General features: G+C 39.2%; 4 protein-coding genes across 7 annotated transcripts; 1 reads left to right on the top strand and 3 right to left on the bottom strand.

Moving 5' to 3' along the window:
• Positions 1-1942: 1942 nt before the first annotated feature.
• Positions 1943-11308, bottom strand: PCNP (PEST proteolytic signal containing nuclear protein). The gene is made up of 5 exons (XM_035315047.1): positions 11192-11308; positions 7263-7483; positions 5198-5272; positions 4757-4812; positions 1943-3762 (listed from the first exon to the last, which is right to left on the bottom strand). Exons 1-5 carry the CDS (start codon positions 11280-11282, stop codon positions 3633-3635), a joined length of 573 nt encoding a protein of 190 aa, XP_035170938.1. The 5' UTR covers positions 11283-11308; the 3' UTR covers positions 1943-3632.
• A 203-nt stretch (positions 11309-11511) lies between these two features.
• TRMT10C (tRNA methyltransferase 10C, mitochondrial RNase P subunit) lies at positions 11512-15135 on the bottom strand. Of its 4 annotated transcripts, none has more exons than XM_035315024.1 (2): positions 14999-15135; positions 11512-13021 (listed from the first exon to the last, which is right to left on the bottom strand). In XM_035315024.1, exon 2 carries the CDS (start codon positions 12988-12990, stop codon positions 11746-11748), a length of 1245 nt encoding a protein of 414 aa, XP_035170915.1. In that variant the 5' UTR covers positions 12991-13021; positions 14999-15135; the 3' UTR covers positions 11512-11745. The 4 variants fall into 4 exon arrangements, with proteins under 4 accessions (XP_035170915.1, XP_035170916.1, XP_035170917.1 ...); XM_035315025.1 differs by having other exon boundaries at positions 15003-15124; XM_035315026.1 differs by lacking the exon at positions 14999-15135 and adding an exon at positions 14350-14447.
• TXNL4B (thioredoxin like 4B) lies at positions 15091-20290 on the top strand. The gene is made up of 4 exons (XM_035315028.1): positions 15091-15363; positions 15720-15871; positions 16311-16677; positions 18677-20290. Exons 1-3 carry the CDS (start codon positions 15232-15234, stop codon positions 16474-16476), a joined length of 450 nt encoding a protein of 149 aa, XP_035170919.1. The 5' UTR covers positions 15091-15231; the 3' UTR covers positions 16477-16677; positions 18677-20290.
• On the bottom strand, positions 18314-21683 carry LOC118170204 (putative protein FAM172B). Its single transcript, XM_035332323.1, has 2 exons — positions 21507-21683; positions 18314-19375 (listed from the first exon to the last, which is right to left on the bottom strand). Exons 1-2 carry the CDS (start codon positions 21579-21581, stop codon positions 18314-18316), a joined length of 1137 nt encoding a protein of 378 aa, XP_035188214.1. The 5' UTR covers positions 21582-21683.
• Positions 21684-22224: the final 541 nt, after the last annotated feature.

Here is a 22224-nt window from a genome sequence, read left to right as displayed (position 1 = left end):
TATGTTGTTCTAGCAACTCATGGCACGGGAACTAGACAAATCACATTGATTTTGGAATGTAACCTTCCCCTCTGTAAGACCTTCGTGGCATTCCCCTGTTCACAGGGTGTTGAAAAGCATAATTAGAAAAGAAAAAACAAACGCACTTTTGCAAAACACCTTTTAAGGCTACTAAATATGCAGCCACAAAGCCTTCCCAAAATTCAGTTGCTCCTTCAAACAGATTTATGTTCTTATCTGGCAGCAGCCTAAATAGAGTTGCAGTGACACCAGCCATTCTGGTAGTTTAAAAACTCAGTTTGCCTCTTCAGGAAGCAAAAGCAACTATCTTCCACCAACGCTGACTTTTCGCAAAGTCTCCTCACAAGGAAAGCTTCGATAAAACTACCCGCTGCATAAGGAATTCAGCACACCCAGCAGAGATGAAGTGCAAGGGGCCTGAATGCATCAGTGGCTGCTGCCCCAGTGGACACACTGCAACATGATAGTTGTTTTGGTCAAAGTTGGCTGAGTATTGTAGTTAGGTAATCTACAGCATGGGAGTAAACCCACAAAGTTCAAATAGCATTATCAGTTACCTTACAGTCTAGCTGCTCAGGTACCTCTTTCCGCTGATTAAACATAGATTCTGAGAATCTGGCCAATGAACCTCCTGTGCTTTTAAAGGGATGAAATTAAGTTTGTAAGGGGCTGCACCAACAGCGCTTGAAACTCTCACTAGTGGCTGACTGCACTATTTTTATTTGTGTATGGTTAGCATTAGATGAACTTGGATAACTGACAATCCAGCCATGAAGCAGCAGACTCAAATGCATTCTGGCCATAGGGTGGCATGGAAAAGGCTACTGGATAACTACTTGCAAAATATTCAGGATGTTAGGTGAAGATACAAGCTGCTCAGGTGGTAAGTAAAGCTTTACTGATAAGCAACCAAAAGCCTTCTGAGTTAAAATTGCACAAGTTGCAAGGATACACATTTCAACCACTCATAAGTATACATACCTCACTGTACCAGGCAGCTGTCTCTGCAAATGCTCTGGAAGCACTTAAGATAGCTAAATCAGGTATGATTTAGTTTGAGTTTTAGAATTCCTGAATTTCTAAATTAAAAAAAATTATCTGAAAATACCTCCCCAATACTACTATATTCATTGAAAAAACTGTGACTATCCTAATAGAAGCACAAAACTTCAAGTGAAATTGTAGCTAACATTTTCCTTGACAATTCTTTTCAGATTACTTCTTTCCTGCATCAGGCCCTATATTAAACAGACACCTTTGTCGTTACGAGATAAACTTGTTAGGCACTCATTCTCCTGAGTGGATTTAGGCAATCCTGACTTGATTTTCTTCCATGCAGCAATGAGAAGGAAGTAGAATTCATACCTGAAGTGAGACAGGATCTCTGCTTACCTCCAACTCGGATCAGAAATTGCTACAGTCTCTCACAAGGGGTAGGATTACGTTCATTGACCATGCAAGTAAATAAGATAAATATAACTCTTGCTATGTGACTTACGTGAAAGCTATATCCTAGCATGTCTGCTGTTCTGTCTAGCAGTCTCTTAAAGGATTCTGAGCTGAAGTACCAGGAAACTTGAAATCAGTGTCTACTTCAGCCAAAGATGTGGAAGACAAGGTTGACAGTAAGTTAACTAAGGAAGAATAGGTCTCAGTCATCCTCTTACCACAATCCCCTTTTTGCTTTCTCCCAAAACAAGTGACCGAGAAGGTATCAAGTAACTGCTAAGGAGCAAGATAAACTAGTTATTCACTGTGACTTACTACTACCCGATGGGCATTTCTTCGGACAAGTGGAACCACAGGTAATAAATAAAAGTCAAAAAGCAAACACTTCATTTTGTCTTGCCTAGCTCCAATAATGCCCAGGTCAGTTTTTTTGTTTGTTTGTTTGTTTTTCAAATAAACCAAAGATTTCTGCTATGGAAAAAAAATAATGTATACATTTTTATGTTACGTTTATAACAAGGCTTTTAAAGAAAATAGTTACAGGTATTCAACTGCATCAGACTTCAAAAGAAAAAAGATTACACATACAATACAAAAATACAAAAAATATTTTTTAGAACGTACAAACTCAAAAGTCTAAGTGGTCAGAGCTTTCCTAAAATGAAATAAAAAAAATACACTTGAAGATGCACTTTCCTTTCTGTTCTTGCAGTTTTAACTCTAGCATGAAGAGAGGCTTTAGAGAGAGAATGAAAGCAATTAACATATTGAATTCTACAACCAGTTCCTGGCTGAAATGAATTGAGTGGTTGACACTATCAGGTATTTGAGTCTAGGAAGAACCTTCAGTTTCTGCAGGTGTCTGTTGTCATTGCTGTCAGTTTTCATTATTTTTAAGGAAACAGTTCTGCTAGCAAAATGTTTTATAACTATTAAATCCAAATTAGACTGTAGTTTAGACAGTCCTTACCAGGTTTAAAATCTTTCAGCACTGTTCTGCAGTATGCAAGCTAGGAAATTACAGTGACCACGCCAGTATCATTGTTCAGAATTACTGCAAAAGGCAGACAGACAGATAGAGTGCAAGTTATTTCTGAGGCTGACACTTCCTAGGAGCATTAGGACTGCAAAAACAAGATATTTTTTTTTAACCTGATAGCGTCCACTGAAGTCACAGGCATCAAGGCATTTTGTTTTAAATGGCAAGACAGGGAAAGTGCATCTTGGATTTTTCATACTTAAGCAGTGAGTTACTGATTTTTGGTGTGGCTTTTATTCCTTCTAGGCATAGTAAAGAAAAATATTTCAACCAAATGGGAAGTTTAATGTACATTATCTTGTCTTTTTGGTGGTGGCTTTTGTGTATCACTAATTACTGCTTTTAATATTAGTCTCTATTTAATTCACAAGGAAATGCTAACAAGCACTACTCAAGGCTAATGATTTAAGAGGAGCACACTGAAAATACTGATTTATCTTTGTAGTGAATATTCTTTACAGACTGTATCTAATATACAGACAAGGCCCATTTCCTTAGGATGAAACAAGCCACAGAATGTAACACATCCTACATGAAGTTTTAAACAAAATTAGAGCTAAGTTACCAGAGCCACTCAGAGCAACATAATTCCTAGTTTGCAGAGACTAAACAAAAAGTTAACTGTAGGGAGAAAAAAAAAGTCTAGGTTCTTAATGTTTCCTGTTTAAGTTCATATTCAAATTAATAGTCCAGTAACACTTCTAGCACAAACAATGCTCACTCGTTAGCAGTATTCCCAGGAGCCAACTGTTTCTTCTATTAGGAAGAGGGAGCCAGAAGTGAGAATGCAAGCGCATTCAATGTTAACCTGATTAAAGAGACAGTAACCTTTTTCATCCACCTTAATTGCTGACAAAAAAAAAAAATCTTAAAAAGGTACCACTCCAATTTCTTTATTATCTGTAACCTTTTGAAACTAATCACATGGAACTACAAAATTAGCAAATGCCTTGAAATCTGTATACAAAACATAAATTACCTCTAATTTCAAACTCAGTTATTAGTGTACCACTCAAAATCTTAAAAAAGTGGCTCCAAAGATAGTCTTATACCATTCTTAAAAAAGGAAACTGTTCCTTTAATGTTATACCCTCCCCTCCCCCCCAACCTCAATCCACATCATTTAGTTATTTTCTTGGTCATGGATATTTCCAAGATGAGATTTTATATTTCGTTCCCATAGCTTCTGGTTGTCAGAAAACCCATGCTTTCCTTTATTGAAGGAATTTGGTCCTGCTGAGGTTGGTGTATCCCTGTGAAAAGCAAAAACAGTATCAGCTGAGAAAGTCGATTTAATTGTAGTAATAGGTGCAACAGGACAAGGGAAAACAAGTTTCATGCCTAGCCTGCTGCCAGGAACTACCACACAGATCTTTCTTTCGGTTACATCAGGAGTCCTTGCTATTGGCAACTGTTATGGACACAGAACTCATCTGACTGCGGTACACCAAGAGAGTGATGAGATGGGGCAGCAGAGGAAGCAGCAGTTAACTGCTGCTAGCAGTGAATAATCTGTTTTAAGGGCTAAAAAAAAAACATAAAAATCAAAAAGATCAAGCATCCAAGTCTGCTACTGTAGAAAAAAAATCCACCGAGCAGCAGTAAGCCTACAGGGGACTGACTTTAAAAGCAGACTATTATGGTAGACTCTTTAAAATATATATGCCCCAAATTCATCCCTCATTTAAGTGAAGCTTTCTCTGGAAGCATCCATATTTACTTTAAGACTGACCCTACCGTCTCTCAAATGTGTGCCAAGCAAAAGAATAGTATACATTTATTTCAAAAGTACACCAGCTATTATTCTTCCCTCTAAAAGACATAATCTTCATCTTTTTCTTGCGTGGGTTTAAAAAAATCTGAGCAGACTACATTATTTCAGGGCAATTCATAAAATGGGGAACTATAAAGATATAAAATTTAGTTGCAAGCAGGAAGAATTGCAATTTGCAACTCTTGACTAATAATCACTCTCCGAGAAGCAAACTAGTTTCTGTTTAATACAGAATCAATTTCTTCTTCAGAAAGAAGGCAGCAAGTATGATCCAAAGTGCAAATATACATGTACAATTCAATCTACAGCTGAAACTTTAGATAAAATGTTATGTCTGGAAAAAAAAAAAAAAAAAAAAAAAAAAACTTTTGAACCTATTCCATCTCTCTGTATTTGTAAACCATCTGAAAGGTCTGACCTGAGCTGAAGAAACTCTTATGTGCTCACCCTTCTCCAAACCACAGCCAACCTACCTTCCAATATTCTTCATGCGCATCTTAGCTTCTGGAGGCATTTCTTCTGGTTCACTCTACAAAGGAAAAAGGAGTTTAGAGTGTGCCTGGCTGCCATCTTTTGAACATTTCAGCGATAATATTATGGAATACAGTCCTGCAGGAAAGTAATTTGATTTAGACCAAAAACACATGTTCTACAAGGTTACAGAAAGTAACAAGTACAAATTCCTTTGATCATCTCTGTGTAAGAAGGAGCAGCAACACAACAAAATACTGGCACTAGAAGGAGCACAACAGTGCTACAAAATTGTACATACTTAAACAGAAAAACAAGAGATGTTTCTAAGCTGAAAGTTTCCGCCATTATGTAAAAAACTTGAATGACCCACTGATCTCTGCCTAACTCTAACCTATACCAATGGGACTTGAAGTTGTGTCAGTCACTGGCTTATTACTCACATCTTCATCTTCATTGAAAGCCGCTGCTACGGAAAGCGTTTTTGGAGCAAGGGTTGGAACGGGCTCTTTAGGCTTCTGAAAGAGATGAAATGCACATGGAAAGTAAGTCTACAAACTCAAAAAAAGCTCCCCTTTGCATTTTAAATAATCTGGTAAAACAAAGTCAAACATTTTCATTGAAACTGATAGGGGCAACAAGGAGGAAAAGTATTTTTGCTTGAATCAAACAGGTCAAGGTTTCTCTCCAATGAAAGGGAAAATGGCTTCTCATTTGAGCAAGATACTCTCTGAAAAGCTGATTGAGCATTCTCAGATTACAAGAAAACAAGCAAATCTCAACTTTCTAGCACACTGCAGGGGTACACAGCCTCTGCTGCATGACATGAACAATTAAACCAGGACTTCATTAAGTCGTGGTGTTCAGATTTTACTATGCTACAGTTAACATTATTTCTTTGGAGTTTTCTTATCCATTAATGCCAGGTAGCTGAATATGTTCTCTTTCCCATCTTCTAACAGTTTAACAGCTCTCTGGCTTAAAACAATCCAATATGTATTCAACAGTATCGCTGCGCATCACACCATGGAGGCCTGATTAATATAAGGCCCCTTGAAAAACATATTTTTAGATTTCCAGAAATACCCTCCTCTATTCTGAGTGTATCAAGCTACTTACATCTGAGTTACTTTGTCTTTGCTGTAAGACTACTAAGAAAGTGTTGAATCATCATTAACAGTTTGCTGCAACAGTACTACCACTTATCTAAATCAGTCATATACAGTGCTTCCTCCATTTTGACTTCATTGGTTATCATTCTGTATACATTCATTCGTATTTTGGAACCTGATACAGCAGACAAGTCCTTAGGCAACTGCCTACAGCTCATCCAACAGCCTATAATGTGTAAATATTCTGTCATTTTTTAAAGTTTTGACTCCACAGGAACAGGTACCATACTAAGAAAGTACAGAAATGACTAAAAGGAAACCAGTTGAGTTACAGCACTGTCAGACCTGGTGCACTGTCAGTCACCCACTAAATGCAGGAAGCCAAAAATCTTGAGCCAAATTTACTGCCACTGGAAATAGCTTTCTACGTGACAAATCCAACCTTGCTAGTAGCTCAGAAGGCAGCTCTGTCAATTTTTCCGAAGTCTGATTGACCTGATTGCATTTATACCCTAGAATGCTGCCACATCTCCCTCCCATGTGAAAGTTACAGACCACTCTTCATTTTTTTGCAGATCTGTAAAATCCTGGCACTGCAGGTGCAAGCCTTTCATGATTACAGTCTGAACTGAATCCAGGCAAGGGTTTATAACCTATCCAGCACAGTGGGATGTGGAAAGTATAAATAAACTTTATTAAACAGAGGTAGCATCTGGCTTGTCCTGAGCTAGCACAGGTCTACTTTGGTAATAAAGAGGAGCATCAGATTCACATTAAAACAAGCACAAGAATAACCTTTACTGGACAACACAGGGCATGAAAATTCTTAGAGAGGTCTCATCTCTTGCAGATTATTTTAACAGGCTTCCTAAAAAGTCCTTCAACAAGGTTAAAAAAGTACACTAGGATAAATGAATCACACTGACCTTGCAAGTAACAAGTAAAGTTATGAAAAACAAAATTGACTTTCCCATGCAAAAATACGATGGAGTGAAGATGACCTATTGGGGCATCTCAGAGAGGACTTGCTTTTGTGCACCTTTAAGCATCCCGTGCAATGGAGCTCCCAGCTCTCATTTCGAAGTGGCTTGAACAGCTGAATAAGTCTCCCTCAGGAAATTATTCCACTATCCAATCTCATTACAAAATTATTTTGTACGTTCAAAGATCTGCGGTTAATTTCCATCAAGTCTTACACTTCCTGAGACAAATGACCCGGTATTAATCGCCTGCAAGTCCTTACACATGCATAAGTATGCAGCCCTGCAATGCTTTCTTAAACTTAGATAAAGTCACCCGCATTTAATTCAAGACCTTCCTTCTGCAAGGAAGCCTCCCCACGGTACTTCCCCTTCACCTCACTTTCCTGAAAATTAAAAGCCCTCAGACAACTTACATTTGCTGCTAGTTTGATGGATATTGCAGATGTCTTCTTTGCTGTCTGATTGCCTATGGAAAATCCAAACTTGGACATTTTGGCAGGGGCGGGCTTTGTGGTGAAGTCTTCAGCTTCTTCATTAGCTGCCCGTTTCTCTGCGCTGCGACTCGAACTTTCCCCTCCATTACTGGAAGAAACAGTCTTAGTTTTCACAGGTTTTTCTGCCTCTTCTTCAGGTCCTGGTGAAGTCGAAACAACTTACCAAGATGAGCTATTTTTACTGAGCAGATTGATGGGAGCAGCAACCTCATAAAGCATTATACTTTCAGTGCAATAGGTTAGGTGTTTTTAGTGACAGCAGTTGTCACCAACGTACATTTAGTAGACAGCAAAATACAAGGAGTAGAAGAAACCACAAGCACTTCACTACTTGTAAAAACTTCTTGTGTATGAGCCAGGAAAACAATCTTGAAGCACCATCTCTTTATTTAGTATGGAAGTCAAAGTTCATGTAGTAAATTAAATGTAGATGACTAAATCTTTTTAGGGTTTAAGTTGCAATAGATAAGGTTTCACAATCAGAATCCCAATTCCAAATCTACAGTAGATAATTTAAGTTAAATTTAATTCTACCAAACTTTGACAAAAACGTGTCCATGCCAGTCTCTAGGTTTGTCTGGCACAACGCTAAGACCATGGAAGTGACTACAGTGAGGCCGGCTGTCTCAACCATGTTTCAAGTCACTGCTTGTCCACATCTCATCTGTAATAAATCTGCCAAGCTCTGCTTGAGGAAGGAATCAGCACTAGAAAAACATATATAGAGATTTCATCTTTTCTGGTTTTGCACAATGTCATAGAAAAAACATAGTAGCTGAACAATGATTCACAGAGGAACAATGACTCGAATCACATTTGCATCTCCTATAGACATGGCTTCTTCAGCTACACCAAGGCACAAAGGTGTCCTTGGAACACTCATGGTGAACATAGTAAACACTTCAGCAAAAATACGTTTCTCTGCTGCTGCAATAAGCAAATCACTGCAGTAGCAGATGGGAAAAAAAAGGCATGCATTGGAGAATGGACAGGAAAGCATTCGTACTATCAGACTAAGAAAAACTCTAACTAGCACCAGTTTCTCATCAGGTGAAATGGAGAAAAGGACCCTCCACACAGAGCAAAATCAGGCCACCAGAGAAGAAATTTCTTGGCACTGCTCTCTAACAGCAAAAAGCAGATAAAGAAGGCAGAGCAATGGAAGAGAAGCTAGTCTGAATGTGGGGTCAACAAGATTGTAGTTTTGAGGGAAAAAAAGGAAGCAAACAATGTCAGGGGAAAGGAAAACTAGGGACATGAGGAAACTGAAATGAGAAAAATAGAAGTATCCTTCAATTTGGCATAAATATTTTTTCTTAACATTGCCTTAATTTGCAGTTTAAGCATGTAACTGCTCAATATTGCCTTTTTTCAGGCATCCATTCACAGCATACTTACTGCCTATCCACATCTATATTTACATATATATATATATATATTTTTGCAATTTCCCAATCATCAGTATTGTCTCATCAGCAGAATACACCCTTTCTACCTCACTATACTAGTTATTAAGATCATAAGTGATTGGAATAAAAATTCATTTATTATTCACCTTTGTGAAGATGGTAGATCACTATACAACATACATACAACACACACAGAAATAAAAATCTCTTGACTTCACTCTATTCAAAAACAGTATTAGTCTGCACCACTCGAAATTTGGCTCAGAAATTCTCAATATAGAAGTGACAAATAAATGAAAGAAGAGGCAACATTAACACAAGTGACCTTGGGTACTGGCTGCTGTCTTAGGAGGGTTTTACAAACACCACTCTGCAGTGCTTTGAGAAGCTGTTTACAGCTTGTCCATGAAATCACATTAAACAGAATATTAAGTTATTAGTCTAATCTAGTTACACCACAGCCCGTAAGGTGATTTGAGGGTAGGGAGAAGTTACACTGGACTGAAAAGTTTGGGAACCGTGGGTCTAGAAGTTTGCTCTTTGTAAAATATGACAGTTGCAGCAGCCCAGATGTCAGGGCACACTAGCACAGTCCAGGTACCTAAGCCAATACCAGCTTGCAGCTAACTTAAACTGCACTAGACTACATCTTACTGCTTTGACTGTGAATTCTGCAGTACTGATAAGCAAAACATCATGTCTAAGACAATCTAGAGTTGGATGTATCAACTCCCCCACCTGTTTTCTCACCCTTCTCAATGAAATGTTAAACAACCCATCCCAAAATTAGGTTCTATCACCACTGAACTATAAATACTACTTCTGACAGGCTCCGCTTAGGACAAACTGTAGACTGATGGAAGAAATTGCTTCCTTACAAAAAACACTCAACTTGCTGAAGGTGCTATAAAGAGCTCAGGACAACTGGGAGGGTGTGGGAACTGTTGTGTCTAGAAATATTCTAGACACAGAAATATAACTGTTTGCTCTAGAAATATATATATTCTAGAGCAAACAGTTATAAATGCAGATGTGTATTGTTCATTAAACTGGTCTCTCTAATTTCCCAAGCCAAGGTAGTATTTTTTTAAAAAAAAAAAAAAACTAAGGCTTTTTTGTTATTTCCTAGAAATCTCAAGGTGGTCATATTTCACCTACCACAAGCACCACTACTATTCTGGGATCTAGTCTGACCAGTGCTGTTTTAATGGATCATAGTAATCATAGGCTGCACTGCTTCACGGATGAGTTTTCCTCCTAAGTATCAACAAGCTATGCAAATGGACAACCTCCACCACCTAGGTGGTCTATGTGACAGGACCAGCAGGGCTTGGTGCAGAGCATCACAGGATATGTTGTCCGTGGGATTGTGGCCGCTATGCAGTGTGGATAAAAACATTAAAGAGTTATAATTAAGTTAACTTTAAGGGGGAAAAACTTGGCAAAAGATAAACTTTAAATTGCTTGAAAAAGTCATCAGCAAATAACAGCTTTCATTAGGGCCAATGCGCCATAGCTCGGGAAGATCATGTTCCAGCACACCAAAGACGTGCACAGGACAGTATGGATACCTGACATAGTGGTGCTGCCCAGTGATTATATAACTTAAAAAGTATAAAACAAAATAAAACAGTAACAAAAAAAACACAGCACCAGAGTTTCAAGAGGCTAGGAACTACCCCAAATCAGGTGTTACCAGTCATATTTTAGCGATCATCAGAAATGACATTCACTGTTCCGACTACCCTAATTGGTTTACAAGCTTAATTTAATCTTTTAACTGATCAAAGAAGTGTTGATCCTGTTTCTAGATATACTTAAACCAAAAACAGCAAAGGGATACTTTAGCTTTGCAAGGCCACAGTTTCCTCATTTTTAAAAAATGAGAGGAAAAAAAAGGAGAGAAAGAAACATGATTAGAAATTTGAAGAGAATTGATGATAAGCAGTACACAAGAAGACAGGAATATCCAAGCTAAGGTTTAAATAATATAAAATCAGATAGAAAACTTGAGTATTGATAGAGAAAAAAAAAAAAAAAAAAAGATCACCAAGGTGCTTAAAATGGCACACAATGAATATTCCCTGTAACTCTACTTGCAAAGGTACCACAGCTGTTAAAAGCAAATCTTGAGGCGTTTTCTTTCTCCTTGCCAATGGCAAGGGTGAGATCTGCGCAAAGGGCAGTATGAGGCGGCGCATTTCTATCAGAAAGCGTCCCAACTGCGGCGTTTCCACGCTCCAGGAACACGCTGCGGGCGCAGCCGCTCCTGAGGGGCCGAGGCCAGCCCTGAGGCGGGCGGGCGGGCGGCAGGCCCAGGCCCCTGTCCCCTCAGGGCCCGGCCGGGGGCAACTCCCCCGGCTCCCCCCCACCCCCCGTGGCCGCCGCCGAGCCCCCCTCCCCTCCCGGGGTCCGCGGGGAGAGGCGCTGCGTGTTCACCTCCTGCGGGCTGCTGCTGCCGCCGCGCCTTATCGCCCTCCGCCCGGCCGTCCGCCATTTTGTCCCCGCCTCCGCCTGCCGCGCCGCGCATGCGCGCCGCCCCCCCGCGCGGCCATATGGGCGGGGCGGGTCCAGTGCAGAGCGGCTCCTTCCCCCCCCCCCTTCCCCGAGGCGCGACGGGCGTGACGCACTTCCGGCGTCACCCTGCGTGGTAGGGGGGGGTGCCTCCATTTGCCACCTCACGACACCCCCCTGAGGGGCAGGTCCGCTCCCCAGACCCCCCCCCCCCCCAACCCCCGACACAAGTGCACGGAGTCACGTTCTTTTAACAGTGAATTTTTATCTCCTTCCTCTCACATAACTCCAACAATGCACAAATCAATTGCTCCATGCCACGGTCCATTTACAAACCCGACCCTCACAAGGGTCCTTTCAGTTGCACTAACAAAGGCATTTTTAGTGACAAATACTCAAATAGAGTTCTGCAAGTCCACAGAAACTGGAGCGTTCGAGGGTACGGTTTGCCCACAAACATCATTTTTTTCCTCATCATTCTACTTTTGTGTTAGCTTCTTGGAGTAGTTCTTCGCAAATTGCTTTCTTAATTCATCCTGCCTCTTCCGAAGTTTAAGAGCATTGATCAGGTTTAAGGCTGTTTTCAATTCACGCACAGGCGTGTTCACAAAGCCAGAGTATTTCCTCTTGGGAACAAATTCCAGAGCCTTCTTCCAGTCTCCAGTATCTTTCAGGGTTAACAAAATATGCATCATCTGATCCAGTGTGAGATTTTTGGCACCGCTACTCCAAAGCAAGTATTTCTCCAGCGGAAGGGCCGCAGTCTCCAGCCCCAGACGTTTTGCTTGTGCTAAAGAGACTCCTGTTTTTATACTCTTGTCAACCATAGACCCGACAATGTAAATTTTGTCATGATCGAAAGTTTTCATGACTTTGGGAGAATCAGCAGTCAGATAGATGAGCTTATTCTTCGGAAAGATATCTGTATAGCACTGGTCTGTCACAGTTATAAGCAGTTTGCCCCACGCTTCTCTATAATGTTTGATAAATTCCTTGTGATACAGGCTGTCATCTTTGAAGTTACAGAAGTGAATGTGGAATGGATCCATGGATCTTCGATTGCAACTTTCACTCAATACCAACTGTCTCACTGTATTTGCTACTTCTCTGTCTGACATATCCTTTTCATAAGACATGTCAAATACTAGAGGTTGGCCAAAGATCATTGACTGAGCTACCCTCCAATTGTATATTTTATCCATAGAGTTGGCCCACAAACATAAAAATTGATTCCTCTTGGGCTCTTCAGTTTTTGAAGCGCTCTCCTGCATTTCTAGCCTCCTTTCCCTTCTCTCATCTGTCTTTCTTTTGTCATTTTTCTTGTGAAGTTCTTTAAGATACAAAAATTTTAAGTACTTCTTTTTGGCTGACTTGGAAGGACATTCTATAAATGTTTTCAGCTGTTCTTCAGTGACATTTTCTGGAACCAATCTACCAGCTAGCCTCCACATCTCCAGAATCTCACGTGCAGCAGCCAAAGTGGAAGTTTCCTTAGGCTCTGAGGCTGTCGCGCTGACTTCTTGCAACCTAGATTTCATTACTTCCTTCCATGCATCTAAATCTAGTTTTTCTGATGGACTGCGTGAACTATCCTCCTTCAGGCAATGTGATAAAATCAGAGTTCTACTGAGTGAAAACAAATCCTTTTTCATCCCATGTTGTGCAGCAAACGGAAAGACAGAACATCTTGCAAGCTTTTTCAGAAGCATGTTAGCAGACTGCATACTTGGACACGTGCTGTGGTCAAACACTTATCTGAAAAACAGCATAAGAGGTGAAGAAAACTTGTCAGAAGTCATGAAGAAAACACACAGATAATCATCCTAATTAATGTCAACAGAGAGTAAGTTACTTCTTGGGGAAGACTGCTTCCATTATTTCTTTACTACTCTTTCTAAATAAAAATGGTGTATACAGTGCTGTCACAAATAGACGTGGTTATCTCTACTGCTTAAAACAGTGGTACTTACTGCACTTCAAAATGCAGTCAACCTTCAAGTATTGTCTGAGATCTGTTTTCATTATCCCTATCATTTAACAAAGAAGAGCCTTTGCAACAAACGTAAGCAAAATGCCGCATGTAGTCTGAAATTACTTTAAAAACACATCCTGGTCTAATTTGACTACACTGTGAAAATGGATAAGCTGCTTCATCTAGTAACATTTTCTGGAATAATTTTGTATCAAAGATTATCACATTTTTGCTTTCTATTGTGTGTTAGAAAGGTCTATTGGCCAACTTTGGTACTCAAGTTTTTTCTTTTTACTTTAATACTTGCTTTTTAATTCTTCCATGCATTTCCACATTGCAGGTCAGTGAAGTACTGGAAGTACCAGTGCTATAGTTTTGCGAAGCCAACACTACCGCTAGTGAAGACATGCTTATACCCCTTGAGGCCCCTGTTCCTGGCTCCCTCAGCAGTGCAAACATTCACGCAGCCACACTATGAACCAAGTCAGTGATCCTAAAGTCAACTAACCAGGTGGTGAAAAAGAAAAAAAACAGGGAAGAAAAAAAAAAAAGTGTTATCATCCCAGCCAAATGGGATTCCATACCTGATTTGCTAGACAGCTCCTGGAATTAAAACAAAATGAAGCAACAAAGAACTAGTACAGGAAGTGACCATCTTTTTTTCTTTTAGCTGGATTGCCTGTGAACCAATGTCGCTGCATAAAGCTAAGGACAGTAAAGCCACAATCCCCTTAACCTCATATACACTGGTATTTAAATGTAAAAGGTTTGTAGAAAGAAAAATACTAAAGAATGTTTAGTATTTTCCTTGTCCAATGCAAACCTACTTAAGGAAGATCTGAAGATTCAGCGAATGTTAGAGAAAATATGATTTGGCCAAAACATAAAAATTGGCTGTAGACTTTGAAAATATAATTCATAATCTCCACAATAACTTACTACCTGAAAATAATCAGATGTACAGAAGAACAAGTTAACTTACCTTGGAAGCAATATATATATATATATGTATATATATATACACACACATACCTGCCCAGATGCAGAACCACAGAAAGAAGAGTATATTATTAGGTAACATTTTTATAAAAAAGAGTGCATTTAAACGTACTGGGTGATACTGGCAGTAGGGGATGCTTGAACCAGATGATCTTGCAGGCTTTTCCAACCTTAATGATGCTGCAACTGGTCAAATTTGTGACAGAGTTTTTATTTTCTGCTTTTATTAAGACAAAACAGACAAAAATAACTAACAGTGTAAACTCAAGATAAAATACTGAAGTGTTACAATATAAATGTTTGTAATTTGAAATTTAAGTATGAAACATCCTAGCAAAATTAATAATCTGAGAATGTCTGTCATCCAACTGGAGAAACCAAGGGACTGATTCCTCGATTAACTTATATTACTGGAGCTCCAGTGAAACTGGAAGATAGATTTACACAACCTGAATACTTGATCGCAGCTTTTCATACCAACCAAGTTATCTTTCTATGCATCTAACCTGCAGCATTGTACCAGCGTTTGAACTACCTCTTGGGGAACCTAGACCTGCAGAACCCCAGGCACTTTTCTTATTTATTTTTTTTTAAACACGACTTCCCGCTAACTTTCAACGCGGCCCACACCAAACTCTTAACACTCCCCCGAGCACCGCGGTGCGTCCCCGGAGCCCTCCCGAGAGTCTTCCACGGCGCCATGAGGGCGATAAGAGGCGGCGGCAGCCGCCTCCTCCTCCCCTCAGCGCCCCGGCCCGCACCTGCCTTCTCCCCGCGTCGTTAAGGGACCCCACCGCCGGCCGCCGCCATTTTGTGCTCGCCGTAAGCGGAAAGGGCAGAGCATGCTCGGGGCGGAGCCCGGGTCCGTCCCTCTCCTCACCCCCCGTTAGGGGCTGGCTCGCTGCTTTAATTTTGACTTTTTTTTTTTTTTTTTTTTTTTTTTAATTGGTAATCCTTCGGTGGGGGGCTTCAGCGGAAGCTACGGTCCTTCACGATGAGTTTTCTGCTGCCCAAGCTGACCTGTAAGAGGGAGGTGGATCAGGCGATAAAAAGCGTGGCGGAGAAGGTTTTGGTTCTCCGGTTTGGAAGAGATAACGATGCTGTTTGTCTGCAACTCGATGATATTGTAAGAGCGTTTCCCCCCTCCCCTCTTTTTTTTTTTTTTTAATAAATAAACTCCACGGGTGTACCTGTTGCGCACAGAAGAACGTCGTGTTGCTTTTGGATAAGATGGGGCCTTATGAAGATGGTGTTTGCATGCTGACAGTTAAATGTAAAATGAAATAATCCCATAAACCATTTGAAAGTTAAGCAGATGTTTATATTATCATAGTGGGTGTACAAAGCGTTTGAAGTAGAAAATGTGGTATTTCAGCCATGCTCTAACTGCTAAGTTATAATGGAAATTGGCTTTATAAAGCTTTCCACCATTTTTCCTTGCATCTAAGTCTATTTTACACCTGTCTTTCTCACTCTTTCCAGCTTGCAAAGACAGCTCATGACCTAAGTAAAATGGCAGTCATCTACCTGGTGGATGTGAACAACGTTCCCGTGTACACCCAGTATTTTGACATCAGTTATATTCCTTCTACTGTATTTTTCTTCAATGGACAGCACATGAAGGTTGATTATGGGTATGTCATCCTACCTGACATTGTCTGTTACATCTGCAATAATCAACAGCCTCTCTCTAGGTCACCTTGTTTACAGGACATAATGTTTGAAAACTGTTCTTGACACCATCTGCTTTAGATAACTGTGAGAAGGACATAACATTAAAAAGTATTTTGAAATACGCTGTATTCAGTAAGTATGTGCCAGCTGTGAAATATATCTGACTGCAAAAAATAGCATGGTTAAAATCTTAGACACAATGCTGCACCTTTTGGATTTTGGATGTCAGATCACAGTATATTCTTGATTTGGCTCTGACATTACTACCACTGTGGATTTCTTTCAGAACGACCAAGTCAGAATCCTTAACTTCATTATACATCTTTTCTTATCTTCAAGTATTTTTGCTTTGAACACTTTAATGTTACAATTCTGCCTTTATCTTATGCTTATCTTTAGGTCTCCAGATCACACGAAATTTGTAGGAAGCTTCAAAACAAAACAAGACTTTATAGATCTGATTGAAGTGATTTACCGTGGAGCAATGCGTGGAAAGCTCATTGTAAGAAGTCCTATTGATCCCAATAACATTCCTAAATATGACCTTCTCTACCAAGGAATTTAATGAGTTGGCCTGAGATAAAGAATTGTGGAACTGGCAGATATTCTAGATAACTTTTTAAGAATTTTTAGTGACTTCTGACACCGTGGGACATTTCAAGCATTTGCATTGAAGGATCATATTGGTCTCCTTCTGAAGACAGATGTTCTGTCACCTAATAGTTCTCTCATAAATAAAGCTACGTGTTCAACATGTAGAATGCATGTAAGTGGCTATTCTTTGAGTTGCATGCTGACTGGCTGCTATATAACAGACATGTTGCATGCATCCGCAACGACAGCATCTCCAGTGCAATTTTCTTGAAGGAACTAAACCACACTGTATTCTAATAATAGCTTATTTACTACAACTTTAATTCAAATATATTATCAGCCCATCTAGCTTAATTTAAGAAGACGTAGTTGCTATTGGAAGCGTTTACATGACTTTTCATGTTTCCATCCATTACTGAATAATGGGGTGGAAACTTTAAAATGTTAGCAGACATGACTAAAATTGCAAATAGGTATAAATATGAAAGGGACTCTGTTTTGACTCTGTTTTCTGTAACCAATGTTACTGTTCAGTAATTTTTTTTTTTGACTCTGATGGGAACTGAAGCTATAGGAGGCTGTAGAGAGGTGGGGGTTGGCCTGTTCTCCCACGTGCCTGGTGACAGGACGAGGGGGAATGGGCTAAAGTTGCGCCAGGGGAGTTTTAGGTCAGATGTTAGGAAGAGCTTCTTTACTGAAAGGGTTGTGAGGCATTGGAACAGGCTGCCCAGGGAGGTGGTGGAGTCACCATCCCTGGAAGTCTTCAAAAGACGTTTAGATGTAGAGCTTAGGGATATGGTTTAGTGGGGACTGTTAGTGTTAGGTTAGAGGTTGGACTCGATGATCTTGAGGTCTCTTCCAACCTAGAAATTCTGTGTGTGTCTGTGTGACAAGCTTTTATCATCCTTCAGAGTTCTTTTGGACCACTTTAAGTTCCCACAAGATTTACCTCAGACTTCAGCATAGCTGTTTCCTTTACATTTACTTTTAAGGCCATTTGAACTTTTGCTTGCATAAATCACAGTTCTTGAATATGGACATTTAAAAACTGCCTCTAGTTCCCATTTCTTTCTAAATTAAAACAGGTAAGAGAAAATAGTGTCATTCTCTTGCATCAGTTTGACAATTGAAGGTTGCTAGCATGTTTTATGTCCAACTGAGCAACTTATGAGCAACTGCATGTAGTCTCACTGACTTAGTTGGATTTAAAATTAAAATTACTTTAGGTCACTATCATTCTCATGGTATATCATCTTTGAATGGAAGGAGGATAGTAGGATGTAGTTCTGTAGAGTCTCATTCAACTTACAAGTGAACATTTCAAACGAGGAAGGTCCATCTTCCAGCTTTGGAAAGATTTTTAAACACTGTATGACATGCAGTAAGAAGTAATCTTGCTGTAGTCAATAGGATGATTCAGAGTCTAGTTCCTTTGCGTGCCTTATATATTCCAGAATTGTACTTTTGCTGAAAGATATGTACTTAAGAAATCAGAGTTTTGCTGATAGTTTCACCTAATTATAGAGCTAAAACTGCAGAAAAAGTTTTTTTTTTTTTTTTTTTTCAAAAAAAGATAAGAATTGATATCTCTTAACATCTTTATTTTGTGCAACTTGAAATTTCACAGATAGCTAAAGGAATGTGGCCTAGAGCTTTCAACAAGGCACCTTTTTTCTAATTGTTAACTTGTACTCAAAAACAAACTAGCTTCAAATTTATAATTCTAAGTCTCTCCATTGTCAAGGGCCTTAGGTGCAGGGGTGGTTATGAAAGGAAGAGACTACTATCAAAACCAAATCAGTATACCTTTATTTATTGTCTCTCTTCTTGTTTGTGCTGCTTCTGGTTGCAATAGGTGAACGTGTAAAGGCTGTTGTGGTCTTAGCTTTCAGCATGCTCTTCAAGTACTTAAAGACAGCATGCAGGCAGTAGGAAGGTGCTAATCCATACTTTTCAGTTCCAGCAGAGACAGTAGGACAGTTCACTTTCATGAGGGACCCCACAGCTTTATCCAGAGGCTTACTGTTTGACACCCATTCATGGCAGTGTTTCAGTATCCATTCTTGTATTTGTGGATCGCTTCCAGTCTGATGCTGTATGTTGTGCATGGAGTCAATGAATGCCACAGAGTACACTTTATTCATGACTTCCCATTTTCTCTGCACGAGCAGGTCTATGAACACCAAGCCACCGTAGCCGTGGGCAATGAAGGCCACGTTCTTGGCTGCACTCTTTGAAATGAAGTGATCCCATACATACATGGTGTGCTCCTCAGGGCTGCTGCTGCACTGCTTGGGGATCCACTGGCGGGACTGTGTAGAAGTCAGTGATTCTTCTCCAGCAGAAAAACTTAGCCTCTCCCTTTCCATCTTCAGGTCAACAAGGTTGTCATTGGGATTCAGTACGATCACTCCCCCGTGGTTCTGGAGGGCCATTTTGATGAATGGTATTTGAGTTCCGTGGTTCAGGCCCTCCCTGATGATTGTCTTTTGCCCCCACTGCCCAGCACGAAAAACTCCACGGTCCTGAAGAAGAACAATTATGCTAGAGGAACTTGTTAGTGCTTTCTCACTCATAAAAAAGAAACTTCTTGGTTCATCCTCTGTAGCATCAGTAGGAATATAAACTTTCTGCAGTGCGCAGACTCTTTCTAGGAGCTCATAAACATATTGGGTAATCAGATGTCCCAAGACTTGATAGCGTTCATGATTCCTCTCATGTGAATTCTTGTAATAATTGAAAACAAAGGACTCATTTGTGTCCAGATGCCTCAGTTCCCCTTTTATATTGAAGTCATACTTCAGCTGCTCTTGATACTCTGAACCCCCTACTAGTTTCCACAAGTTTAGTTCATGCTCTGTTTTTAACCACTGCAAATTAAGAAGACTATGTCAATGTAAGGATAGACCTCCGTACAACAGTTACATACAGAAGATCTGTAGTAATTAATGTTTAAAAGCAGTTACATACCAAGCATTCATTGTTGGTGGTGGTCTGTAGTAAGCCAGCTGCTTGTAAAGCATTTGCTAAATTTCAACAGCAGTACCTTGATGTTAATCTCTCTGGTTATTAGTTTATCTTTGTAAGCATTTGCCATATGGAAATTATGGAATCAATGAGAGAATAAATAAGCCATTGTGACCCAGGAACAAGGAGAAAATAAAGTCTATACAGCAGTTTTTCATGAGATTATACTATTGCCTCTGGTTTCAACTAAAGTAGTTTTTCAATACATGTGACTGATCAGCAGATAAGAATTATACCAGGAAGAAGTTTGCATCCCACTGAATATTCTAGCTTATCATAACCTTCTATTTTTCCAATAACTCTTCAAGTCTCTTCAATCTACTACTGTCATTGCACATGTAAAATGGCAAACATGAGGTTACCTTTGGTGTGGTTAGATTCCTACTTCTGTAGGATTTTTTGTCTAACAGCAGAGATTTGCTAGCATTCAATTCCCAGAAATACATGCATTTTTGAACTGTGTTTATCATTTAACGCACTGATTGAATTCTGGCAAATGGTTTATATGAAGTTACATTTGGCAAATACATCAGTACAAGACAATATATCTTTCAGGTTTTTTTGAACTATCAGGATCACTGAGAATGCAATAAATCACATTGATTATGTTAAAACTACAACATTTGGTATTGGTGACAGAAAGTGATCTGAAAACTTCTGTAAATGGCTTGTGTTATAGCTCAACTCCTTTACAGGATGCAAGTTTTCTTCGGTAAGCTCCTTAGCACATTGAAAATTAGCTCTTACGCATCCAAATTAAAAAAAACAGTGCATTTCTTCACAAAACAGCATATACATTTTCCCTTTAAGTCATCTCTGTAAGGGTTAGAGATGTTAAGCCATCCCTTTAGGGTATTTCTGTTTTCTAATTAATAGAAAATAAGCCAGAAAATGCTACTATCCCCTTTGTTATATATTATAATAAATATGCTTAGGAAAGGATCAAAAGCAGATTCTATGATATATAAACTATATCCTATGAGTAAATAAATGATTATACATACTATTCATGACATATATATAAAAATCATATTTAGTAAGGACATACTAATGTTGTTTTCCCTATAAAACGAAGTGTAAGAAAAATGCACGTGGTTTAAGGAAAGATGTCTGTGGGGAAGCGTGAAGCACAGAGAAAACATCCTAAAACAGGTAGGAATTGGTAAATGCAGTTTCCTCACAGGCTGCCATGCTATCCAGCACTTCTCTCTCTCTTTCTCTCCTCCTCTGTAAGAGGCTGTAGAGCATGTTTTTTCAGCACACTACAAATACCAAGTTACTACACTCTTACTTCTTACATTACTCTTGACAGCAATGCTTTTTCCAGTTTTACAACAAAACAAAAACATATGGTGCCAAAGTAAGCCCTGTGTATGTAACACTGGACACCTACTTAAATCTCTTTTTTACAGAGTATTGTAAAAGCTTTCTGAAGAGTTCAAGAAGCAAGTACACGAAAATACACTTTTACATCAAGTGTAGGTATGACTTGCCTTCCTCAGATTGCATTAAAGGTGTAAACAGAAATGTTATGAAGCAATTAGTAGTATCAATAACTAGGCTATTGCTTAAGAGCGATCATTTGATGAACAGCACTTTAGAACATAACCTTAGTATTAATCCATAAAATTTATTTTATTCTTGTAATATAAATAGAGTTAAGCCACAGCAGTTATTTATTATTTTAGCTGTAGTTGCAAATTTATCCTTGTTTAATTGTTTATATATAAACATGGTATTCAAGGATGTGTATTCTAGCAGCCTTCATAAGTACTGTTTTGATTTTAAACAATACTGTTAGGTAAGAAAAAAAAGAATGCTATCTTGCTGCTCAGACTGTAAGATGTTTCACCATTTGGTTAGTATTTGTACAGCATTTGGCATGTTAGAAATGCTACTAGAGTATAAATCATAGAAGCATTATGAAATTTGCTATTTTAAAAGTTTATTGTAGCAAAGCTCAGCAGTACCTACCAAGAGTTCTGTAAAATCTGTCATCATCATAGATAGAGATCTTTTTGACTCTGCAGTTATAAATAATTTCTCCATAACATGAAAGGAAACCCACGTTAGTTCACATTTCCTTACTTTTTATACGTTATTCTCAGGTGTACCTATGAAATACATCAGTTGCTGACTATTGAGGCCATCTGAAGTGTTAAGTATTTCAGATGTTTCCAGGTTACGAGTTAACATCTCGTGTTTTACACCTGAGCATAAATTAAAGCTAAATCTCCTTAATGTGAAGGTAAAAAAAAAAAAAAAAAAAAGAAAAAAAAAAAGCTTTTATTATAAAGGGATTTCCAAAGACATCAGCTGAAAAGCACTGCATCAGCTGAGGTTGTTATGCTGCTGGATGCTGATCTTGGCAGCGTTCAGCTGTGCTTGGCTGCAGAATTTCTTTGGCTTCAGCACTGAAATGGGGAAACGGCTGTGGTGGCTCCTGCAGCAGTGCATGTGACACAGGAGGAGGGCATTATGGTAACAATCCATCCTCAGGGTTCTGACTAAAATGGAGATGTAATTAGCAAAACTAAATACAATTTAAACTTGGTTTTGTTGGGATTTTACTTAAAAATAAAAAATAAAAAAAATGGAATCTTTATAGCACTTCCACAAACGTTAGCGTTGTTTCTTCCTTCAACGTTTGTCAGCGCGTGCTTCAACTGTTTTACCGCATTTCCAGAACTGC

This window comes from Oxyura jamaicensis, chromosome 1 (assembly GCF_011077185.1).
Source record: "Oxyura jamaicensis isolate SHBP4307 breed ruddy duck chromosome 1, BPBGC_Ojam_1.0, whole genome shotgun sequence".
NCBI classification, from domain to species: domain Eukaryota; kingdom Metazoa; phylum Chordata; class Aves; order Anseriformes; family Anatidae; genus Oxyura; species Oxyura jamaicensis.
This window is presented reverse-complemented; position numbering and strand designations above follow the sequence as displayed.